A 10,945-nucleotide genomic window follows, 5' to 3' on the forward strand; every position below is an offset into this window, starting at 1 on the left:
ACAAAGAATTATGCATCTCATGAGACTCAGAACAATTTGTGAACTGGAGACAGAGAAGAACAGTCCTTAGGGGAAAACCCATATTTTTTATACCTTGAGTGAATACTCTGCTACTAATGAGTACTTTGCAATTTGTTGTTGTTGTATCTTTGTGTACATCTTCCTTTTCAGCACATTTTCCATTCTAGTTTTCAGGGAACTGCTTAGAATGGTAGAGGGGAGGCAGCAGTGCAGAGAGAGGAAATGGCAGCAGTGACAAAGCTGTCCCTGTCAGAAGGGCTGGGTGTGCACGACACTGGGAGAGCAGATGGAGCCATAGCTGCAAGGAGCAACAGCTCAGGGAGCAGCATCTCACCTGAGCCCCAGGTGAGTTCAACAGCTCCAGCAGCTGTGGATTTCTACCAGTTTTCTTCTTCCCGTCTTGGGGAATCCCTGTGCTGGATCACAAAGAAGAGCCCAGTGAAGCTTGAACATCATAGCTATTACCTAGCTTGAATTAAAAAGGAAATACCATCCACTATAGCTTAGATATGTGTGGGTTGTGGCACTTTGCATGGAGGGAGGAGAATCCTACTTAAACCACTGAGGCCAACAAAGGAATTAAAGTGCCCCCACTTTCTGACCATTATGAATTCATAAAGATGCATTTCAAAATCTGAAATGCAGCTACGGAAAGCTGCATTTTGCAGAAAGTACAGGCCTCTCATGTTTTATGGCTTCTATTATGAAGATTAATCAAACCCCTTCAGTTTAGAGATCTGGCAACAGGAGTACTTTTTCTTTCTATATGGTGACATGTCCATGGGACAGTTTGAGTAATATCAGGGAGGACCATTAATATGAAGAAAATCCATTTCAGCATTCACTGAGTTTAGCTTTGTAGGCAGTTATAAACACCGCTACATTTTTCCAGGCTAAAAAAAATGCCAAACATTTTCTTTACAAGATGTTTTCCATCTCCCACTGTTGAATAACTTCTACAGCAGAAGACTTGCTTTTTCTGGTTTGTAATTTGGAGGTCCTAGAAATCCTCTACATGTTCCGTACAAGAGCTATACTGAAACTACTGCTCAAAGCTGGAAGCAGCCTGTAGGCTGCACAGAATTGTAGCTCATGCTACACCAAAACCCAAGCCCAGATTCTCAGCTGTACCATGTAACCCCCACTTCTGGGGGGTTAGGTGCACACGATTGCAGTTCCGCAGGAGCTTTGTCCCTCATTGAACAGGAGCACAAAACCTGGTGTGTACTGAGTCAGTTGTAGGCACCAGGGCTTGCTTGCGCATCCCCGATGTGAAAAATGCATGTATTTTATAACTGGCTTTTTGCAAATACAAAAATGAATATTATATGTGTTGTGTTAGAAAGTAATGTTCTATTAATTCTCTTAAGTAGCCTGTTAAATATAGTTTTAGGTTATAAAAAATGTTAAAATAGAAACTATGCTATGTAGGATACTTTTTTTTAAAGAAAGGACTTGCAGCGAAATAGCAGCCACAGGACACCTAAATCTTTCAAAGAGAATTTAGTGCCCTCTTATGAGAAGACACGAACTTCTTCCCACCTCGAAGGCGCTGTTAGGATTAAGAGGAAGAAGTTGACGATGACCAGACAGAATCCTGTATTTGAATGGAATTTATGCATCATGCATGAATTGTATGAATATGCAACAGGCTATTGTTTTTAAGGGTTAATCCTCTGTTAACGGCGGTCCTTTTTTGGGCTTATGCTGCCCAGAAAAAGGTACCCGGACGTCCGTAACTCTTTGGTTCTATTGTCTCATATTGTCCTAATTCAGATTTTCCAAATTATTATTACTCTAATTGTATTACTATTTTTTAACCATTTTATTACTATTAAACTTTCAACATTTTAAAAACAAGTGATTGGCGTTTTTCACACCCGACACTCGCCTCCCGCCGCACCGGGGGATTCCCGGGAGCTCCGCACGTAGGTGCAAAGACACCAGCGCCTCGTCCTCCGTAACCCCTGGCTGCCGGCCTCAACCTGCCCTGCCTCTGGGGTGATTTTTTGCTTGGGTTTCGTGCTCGGAGCTTTCCTTTCCTTCACCAGAACAGCCGGAAAAGGGAAGCTTTGGGCGGTGCGTGGCTGCCTCGCCTCCCCTTCCGCTGCCTGCTCCGCCCGGTTGCTGCGGAGCGGGGCGGCCGTGCAGGTGGAACCCGGCGGTGTTCCTGTGTCCCCGGGGCTGCCTTCCCAACAAAGCTGCCTGCATCCCTTGGGCTCGCCTCAGGGCCGAGGCTTTAGGCAGGTCTTGCTCGTGGAAAACCTTGCCATAGCAAAATGCTTTTTTAATTTTTTCTCCCCTGAAAAAGGTTAAGAGGTGCTGATCTTTACCCCAAATTTCTCTTCCAGTTTTCGGCATGGCAGTGGACTGGCTCGGCTTTGGCTACGCCGCCCTGGTGGCATCAGGAGGGATCATTGGCTATGCAAAAGCAGGTAGGGTGCCGAAAGGTGCTTCTGTCTCCCTCCTTCTTCCCCCCCCCCCCCTCCTCCCCCTCCCCAATAACTTGGTGTGAGCGGGGCAGCTTTTTACGAAAGCCTCCTATCTCGAACATGACCCATATGTAAATTTTATCGGTTTGTGCCATGTGCCGATAACTTGCTGCTGGTGGGGTGTGCTGGATTTTGAGTTGAGCTGGTGCTTTGGGCTGATAAGGCCATAATCTGCTTTCTGGTGGATGCTGATATCTGCACTGTGCTCTTTGGGTGAACTGTCATAAGTTTGCTTCAGAAAGGCTTTTTCCTTGCTGTCTAAAATACAAGCATTCTGTAAGTGTTCTGTATCTTCAAATGACATAAATCACCACTTTTCCTCCTTAAGAGATTTATTCCCATTTTTATCTTTGATGATAACAGTATACTGCAAGCTGCAGAGAGCTTTCAGAACTATCTTTTCTCCAAGTAGAGCTGAACAGTGCAAATCAGTCCTTAAACTTGTTTCTCTTCTGGGCTCTGCATCATAAGCTTACCCCCTGACCTACTGCTTTCATTTCCTGTCCTTTTTCTGAGTTTGCCCTACTCCAGACAGAACTGTGGATTCATTCCTGCTGCAACACTGTCTCTTTCTGCTTTGAAAATCCTTAAGCCATCTTAGTTTTTATGATAGGAAAGGGCATTGCTGAAGTCAGTAAGACTCTCACCAGTGCATTTGACTACATAGATGCTAGTGCCTATTCCAGTCTGTTTTCCATTGGCCTAGATTTATCCTTTGGGTTGTGAGTGGAGTTTAGGACAGAGGGACAATACTGAGAACTTAAGTAACTAATTGCATCTGTATTTCTCCAAGGCTATTATGAAATGATGGGTGTCTTTCTTGTCCTCTGGAACCCAATTGGGAGGACATGGTTATGCTCAGACAAGGGAATCCAGGACACAGGATTATTGAAGGGGAACAGAAACTTGTATGGTAACTGCTGGAGAGAGGGGAAAAAAACTGAAAACATACAAAGGAGCCATTATATCCTTACTAATAGCTTGGAGAAACCAAAAGAAAATGGAACTTTCACGCGTCAAACTAAGTTGATTTGATCTGATCTGTTGTTTTACAACCTGATCTATCTACCCACACAGACAGGGGGCAGTAGTAGGGGCCTTTGGAACTGTATGAGAACATGGCAATCAAAGGGTGAGTGAGTGAGTGAGTGAGTGAGTGAGTGAGTGAGTGAGTGAGTGAGTGAGTGAGTGAGTGAGTGAGTGAGTGAGTGAGTGAGTGAGTGATTCATTGGTTGATTTTTCTGTCTTCATTTAACAAGTTCTCTGGATCCCTGTGTTTTGAGATGTAGGAACTTCTTGAGCCAGAGGTGTTGTGGTTGTCCTGTAAGTGTATGTGTCATATCTACTTAAACAATGCCTTGAGGTAAAATTCAAGGATATTATGGATGTTTCTTGGCTCCCAGGCTTGTGGAAAACATTGTAGCTACCACAGATTTATTTTAAACTCATATTCTGTGCAAAGCAGCCACCTAGTAGAGAGTGCACCTTTTCCTTGCACATGTGCAAGTATATCAGGTGCTTTCTATCATCTTTGTCTCTTGCTTTTTATACCAAAAGCAGGATACAAAGCAATATTACAGCAACCTTGTTGATGACTGAAAAATGATTACTTTCTGGAAGCAATATGCAGTCCACCTTTAACATTGAGAGGAGATCTTTATCAAGTTAGTTTTTCAATCTCAAGTCTTTGGAAGGTGACCTCAGAAATGGAACGTATAAAGAACCACCTTCAATAGCATTAAGTCCTTAATCCTCTGTTGGCCTTATGGAGGGCATCCACCACCCACAGTGATCATGCTACTTCATTACTTGATATACTCTATGAATCACCAATTTAGATGTGGTATTCTTTCTTTTCTGTTAGCTTGGGATTATCGTTTATACTGAGGACTTGATCCCAAATTTAGGTGCATTTAGGGAACCTTCTTCCAAAGGCTGCAGTTACCTTGGGATCAAATCTCAGGTGTACTTAGGAGATACGACCTCTCTTGTTCAACTATGCCCTGCTCCTTGGCAATTCTTTGAATGCCATCCTGCCCAATTCCACTCACATATCCTTTTTTCTGATCTTAAATCCTTAAAATTCAGTCCTGCTATTTTACTGCCTCTCAAGGAATTTTCATAATGCTGTTTTGAAGCAACATGCTTCAGTTTGTGCAAGGGAAACACCAATTCCTTTGGTTTTCACACTGTTCTTTCAATCATTAATGTATTCATGGCTTTGTTGTTAGAGAACTAAATACTAATTCTGCATGTATCTTATGCAAGAATAATTGAAGATTCTTGGTGCTGATCAGCATGCTCTCAAATATCTTAAAAACCCCCTTCTCTAATCTTCTTATGTCAATGAATTATGAATGCCCTTTTTTTTTTTTTTTGTAATTTTTGGTGTTTTACAAAACAGTTAAGCTGCTGACCAAGGTAATCTTTAAGTTTCTAAGTGCATTATCTTCTATTTATTCAGGCAGTGTTCCATCACTAGCTGCTGGCCTTTTCTTTGGGAGTTTGGCTGGACTGGGTGCTTATCAGGTCTCACAGAATCCAAACAACATTTGGGTTTCTCTGAGTAAGTAATTGAAAATTTTATTTGAAAAGGATTATATTTACCCTATATATTAAAAATTAGTACTTAAAAGCCTTTGCAGAAGATTTAAACACAGTGTTACAAATCTAACTTCAGTGCTGTCTAAACTTAACTGAACTGATGGCTGCCAACATGCATCTGTCTCATACTGATGTGTTTGAAGGATCACAGTGCAAGGGAAGTGCTAATAAATGGATTTCTGACCTATTTTTGGCTGGATCCTTGTACTTTGAGCATCCTGCAGGAGGCTGTAACATTTTGGGAAGTGGGATTCCCCTTGAGATTGACCATACCCCTAGCAGACTATTTTATTATCACAGAAAATGTCAGATTGTGATTGGCTTATTTTTATAAATGACAAATATGTGAAATTACAAAAGTGTTGATGCCTGGGGAGATTTTAAAGAGAAGCAAGTTTCAGTAATGCTGTTTCTTCCTTCTCAGAATTTGAGCTTCCCTTCTCCCAATTTGAGAAGGTAACTGTGGAGAGTTACTGCTTAGTCAGTGTTTAAAGAGCCACCACTGACTACAACATTTTTTCTCTGAAGCAGTGACAGAGCATCTGGCTCTTTGACATGTGAAAGTCACAAGTCAAAGGGGAAGGCCCAGCATTTCTCTCCACTTCAGCTTTGTTTACAGGCAGTCCACTTCCACACCTACTGGCCAGGCCAAAAGCTGTGCGTGGTCAAGCCTTAATAACTTAATAAACTGCTGATACAGCAAGCTGAAAAAGTGTGAGGTCAAGTGTTTTCCCAAATGTGAGAGAGATACATTTCTGTAGCTCAGTGGCATATGGAGTCTTTTCCTCTTCATGCTTTAAAGTTTTTGAAGATGTGTTCTGCTGATGTTTGAAACAAAATTTCATTTTGAGATGTGCATATTTTGAAGACAGGCTATTAATTAGAGCTTGAAGCATTTTAATACTGAAATATTTTTGTTTTGTTGTGTGTTGGACTATGGTCCCAGTCTCTTACATATCTCATTATGTGAAATTAGTAAGTGTTCAGTGTCAATATTTTGTTTGGTGTTAGGGAGCAAGGATGTCATGGCTAGGACTGAAGATGAACAGGATCCTGCAGGACCAGTCATCACACAGAAGCATCAGTAGGGCATAAAAGAGTTGTTGGAACAACACGTGTGTAGCTGTTACCACTGGGTAGCAGATGCATACTAAGGATAAGGATTCCATCAGTGTATGTTTTCCTTATAGGTTTTTAGCATTGAGTCTTTATTTGAGACACCATGTCCAGGGACTGTCCTTTCTATCTTACTGAGTCCGTGAAACTACCTAACTCCTGTCTCTGTGTCCAGTGGTCAGGGACAATTGATTCTCACCTTGGTAATGCTTAGCACACTTCCCTTTTGAAGTCTTTAGAAAACAAATTAGTTAATTCTCAGAACATTACTACAAATTAAACGTGATGCTACATTTTAGACATGATTACTACAAGTTAGACAAATGCTTCCTCCCTTTTTTGAGAAGTGAGGGAATTATGTGCACAAGTTTAGTGATTTGACTGAGTGGAGGAGTGAGTTCTAGGGCACTGTATCATAAATTATTTCCAGTCTCAGAAAGAACACATTTTGAAAAACAAATTTGAGAAGTGTGTGCAGGAGGATATGGAGTGCATTGTCTGCTTGAACTTGGTATAGAATACTTGCTCTTTACAAACTGAGGCATTTTAAAATTTACACAATTTATTGACTCTCTTTGTCCATTAAGTGAAGTAACGCTGTTTCTCTTTTTACTTGATGCTGCTACTTCTCTCTGTTCTGTTAGTTTTTAATTATGTTTCTCCCACACATGCATCTCTGCTGACTGGACTGTACAATCTCTCATTTAAGTTACATCTGGAGCATTGACTGCTGTCATGGGAACAAGATTTTACCACTCCAGAAAATTCATGCCTGCAGGGCTAATTGCTGGTGTCAGGTACAATACTTATTTTTTTTAACCTCCTGTGTGTGATTTTTTATTCACTTAATTAAACTTAGACAGAGTGAATCATATTTTGTGTATTAGTTTTGTTCTCATGCATCACTTGGATGAAGTATCTGAAGCTGAATTGACAAATTGTTGTTATTATTGTTAAATTATATGTTTTTTCTCCTTATACAGTTTACTAATGGTTGGAAGATTAGCACTGAAGATGTTGGAAAAGCCCCAGGAAAAGTAACTGTTCATTTTACATCTTAGTATTTGGGAAAGGAAACCTGATCATGAAATTGCGTGAATGCAGAAGTGAGAAGATGGAAAAATTTTCTGCATCAACACATTTTTTAATCTTTTTTTATGAGGGGAAGTACGATGATGGGACAGATAGTTTATATACAAGGTAGGGATGTTTGTGTGTAGAGAGAAATGGGTCCTGGGTTTGATTTTTCTGGCATGTTTCAATGTATTTTAACACTTACATGTTTTTATGTTCCAAAATATACTTTTGGCATGTATGAAGCAGAGAGAAAATATCCTGTAATTAAGAAAATATCCACAAAGAGGCACCAGGAGTAACTGGCTAAATACAATAGTGTGTCTCAAACCTTTTACACTGAGTATTATGGTGTGCTTTACCTGTTGCATTCTGAATTGATATACCATGTCTTTATAATGTCCGACAGATCTTGCCTTTTTATTGTGAAATGATGCTAAAATGATGCTTTTCTATAAGTAAAATTTGTTACAAACTGTTATTTGGCCTTTTTTTTGGTACAGTTTCTGTGTTTGGGGACAGGGCTATTTTTTCACCTTGTTTTCTCAGTGGAAGTCCTTGCAGTGGACTGTTAGTATCCAAGTGCTGTCTTTCAATGATATTTAAAAATCACTTTATAAATGGAGGGATAGAAGATTAAATTATGAGCCTTCATTAACATTTCATTTAAGAAGTTGTTTGAAAGGAACTTACCCTGAGGATTAATTGAGATTTGTACTAGGTTAAATGAACAGTTGAATGTGATCTAGACTGTATAACGGGAGTAAAATACCCTAAGACTATGTAATTCCGATCTTACAGGCTTATTTGACAATAGAATGCATCAGCATTTTATTTTTATCTCTTAGGAGAGTGGCTGTGCCTCTTCAAATGTGTCTTTACTAGGAAACCCTGGAGTCAGAAGGGTTCCTTGTTCTGCTGTGATGCCTGAGGACTGAAGAGTGGAAGAGGCATCAGTGGCATCTGGTGCTTTTTTTGTCACTCCAACCTTGATTGCTTCTCCTGCACTGAGTCTTGCAGTTCTGTTAGTGCAGGCACAGCTCACATGGGCTTAGCACTGTGATGGAAGGGAGAGGCAAGAAATGTGTGAAAGAAAGTCCTTTATCAGCTTATTCTTTAGTGACACATAATTATTGATAAATTAGGATTCTTACCAAGTGTAACTCCACTTTAAAGTGATACTTTATGTAGTGACTATTTAGGATTTTACTTTGGGACCTTTGTACCACTGATTATGTCAGAACCTTGCCAACTGCTTAACATGATAATGGCAAAGCAGATTTAAATTAACTTACATGTTGCACACTTTCCATTTTGTAGTGTTTAAAGGAATTGATAAAAAGTGTCTCAAACTGCATAAAGCAGATACTAAACTACATAATTTTTCCATTTTGTTGGTCACTTCAGTGCTTGCGTTTCCTTTTCTGAAAATGGCATTTAGTAGTATTGAGTCAGAGTGACATTTCTACTGTTGTGAGTCAATGGTTACCCACATGGTAGTAGACAGGAAGTTATTGTAGTAGAAAGTAGTAATTACAAGCAGATCTATAAATGTTGGGCCAGTTGTGCTGTGTGTTATCAGTTTTAGCAAAAGTTATAAAATTAATTCCAGGCTTTTGAATATATTTCATATTGTAACCTCTCTTGTTTCCAGGCACTTAATCTCTAAATAACCTGATCTGTACAGGATGAATCTCCAGGGAGCAACACTGAAAACATGTTAAAGCATGTCTGAAATTCTAGTCTCAGTTAAATCATTGTCTCTTTTGACTATACTTTAAGCAAAATCTAACAGAAGTTTTTTAATTACTTTTTTGTGTATTTAAATCACCCCATGTAATTGAATAGAAAATTCTGTCATTGATAGAGAATTTTCTAGAGCCATTCAAGAATTAAAGACATAAATACCCATTCTCCAGACTGCTCCTGCTTTTAGTCTGATTGTTAGCTACTTCTAAAAGATTTCTTTCTGGGCTTTTTTTCCCACTGAGAGTAGTCTCCATGTAAATTGAGAAAATTACTTTTGCATTAAATCCACTGTGGCTATGCCATGGCTTGAGTGGAGCTTCGTGTTATGAGTCAGCTTGTACATGGATTTTGGAAAGAATGATTTAGTTATTTTTGAGAAATGAACTGCTAAAATAACTCTTAAATTAAGGCTGCTTGTTCAAAGCACACTCTGAAAATAAAAATATTGGTTTAATATTTCTTACAGTTTCAGCTGTCAGCACAAGCTGAAACGAATACTGATTTTTTTAAAAAGGTCCAGGAACAGGAAACTACTTTTACTACACACATACTGAGTCACCAGGACTCAACAACTCACAGTTTAATCACCATCCAAAATATTACAGAATTGAGAGAATAAAAGAATTTGAGTTGTCAAATCCTCATTTCCTAGAGTAAGGGCCCAGGTCCTCCATTCCACATCTACTTGCCTGATAGAAACTGGGTGGCAAGAGGAGATGTCAGGTATTTTACCCCTCTCTTGAGTGGCTTGCTCAGGACCAGAGGAGGGAATTCTCTAATCACTTTGGTAGATGTGATCTCTTGAAAGTAGGAGTTTGCCCTAAATTTTGTAATTTTTGTTTAAGCCTTTGTAATAGCGGTTGCTTACTTTAAGTCCTGGAAAGTGAGAGGTGTTGGGCTCCCTTCAGTTCCTGCTCTGGATGGGTTCAAGTTCCCTTCCCAAGGAAGGGCTCCTTGCCTCAGACTGTGGGATATCCTGCAGGGAGAATGTTGACAGCAGAAGTCACACCACAGCCGAGAACAGTTGGCAAAGTTCCTGGGATCTGTGGGGAAAGGATCAACTGTTTTTTAAATCTTCTTTTAAATCTAGATAGTAACTGGCAAAAATGCAGAAACATCGTGAAGCTGAGCAATGCAACTCAGATTCCTCTGCCCAGAGTGGAAAATCCATGGGACAACCTAGATTTCACCTATATATTTGCTTCTGGTTAACTCCAGGGTCTCCCATTCAGGATCTTACCTGTGGTGCCCCAATTGCTGACACTGAAGCAGCATCACATACATACAGGTTTGGAATGTTACACAGCACCCAATTAGTGAAAATGTGAGCAAATATTTTGGGGGGAGGGTGAAAATACTGAACAATTGAGTGCCTCAGTTATGGCTTAGTCTTTACAGGTACAACACTGAGATTCCTAATTCAGCAGTAATATAGTCAGGCTCAATTGCACCTTTGAGTTGAGGTTACTCACACTGATGGATGTCACAACCTAAGCTGTTCTTCCAATTGATGTGACATTTGCAGGTAGCAAAGATCTCTTTAATGTAGTACAAATGTGTGGAATAGTGTAAGAATTCAGGCAATGTTACACTAGTAGTATGGGCAACTGTCTCTCACAAGCCAGCAAAGGAGAATGAGAGGTGGATGAAAGATGTTTCAAGTAGAATGGTTTAGAAGGGGAGTAGTCATGTGCTGTCCTACTTTATCACTTGTTCTAAGAATATGGCACAAGCCTGTTTTAATGCAAAGCGAGTCCCCTAACTCTTGTTCTGCTGCAGGCTTTGAAAGTGCAATTTGCCATGTCCCAGTTCTGTCAGTCATTGTGCTGGGAGCTGTTGGCGCTCTGTCATCACCAGCTGAGGGTCAGTCTGTGCTGAAACTAATATGG

At 40.1% G+C, this 10,945-nt stretch overlaps 1 protein-coding gene across 2 annotated transcripts; it reads left to right on the plus strand.

Moving 5' to 3' along the window:
* The first annotated feature begins 2,074 nt into the window (after nt 1-2,074).
* On the plus strand, nt 2,075-9,227 carry LOC115917521 (transmembrane protein 14C-like). Of its 2 annotated transcripts, none has more exons than XM_030971628.1 (5): nt 2,075-2,264; nt 2,373-2,456; nt 4,978-5,079; nt 6,943-7,030; nt 7,217-9,227. In XM_030971628.1, the coding sequence occupies exons 2-5, from the start codon at nt 2,381-2,383 to the stop codon at nt 7,272-7,274; spliced, it is 324 nt and encodes a 107-aa protein (XP_030827488.1). In that variant the 5' UTR covers nt 2,075-2,264; nt 2,373-2,380; the 3' UTR covers nt 7,275-9,227. The 2 variants fall into 2 exon arrangements, with proteins under 2 accessions (XP_030827488.1, XP_030827487.1); XM_030971627.1 differs by having other exon boundaries at nt 2,144-2,268.
* The last annotated feature ends 1,718 nt before the right edge of the window (nt 9,228-10,945 follow it).

This window comes from Camarhynchus parvulus, chromosome 2 (assembly GCF_901933205.1).
Source record: "Camarhynchus parvulus chromosome 2, STF_HiC, whole genome shotgun sequence".
In the NCBI taxonomy this organism is placed as follows: domain Eukaryota; kingdom Metazoa; phylum Chordata; class Aves; order Passeriformes; family Thraupidae; genus Camarhynchus; species Camarhynchus parvulus.

Bases quoted from the DNA above. Each gene is read 5' to 3' on its own strand.
- LOC115917521 (XM_030971628.1), top strand. From the start codon at position 2,381: ATGGCAGTGGACTGGCTCGGCTTTGGCTACGCCGCCCTGGTGGCATCA. The intron at 2,457-4,977 runs GTAGGGTGCCGA...CTATTTATTCAG, and splicing joins CATTGGCTATGCAAAAGCAG to GCAGTGTTCCATCACTAGCT. The intron at 7,031-7,216 runs GTACAATACTTA...CTCCTTATACAG, and splicing joins GGGCTAATTGCTGGTGTCAG to TTTACTAATGGTTGGAAGAT.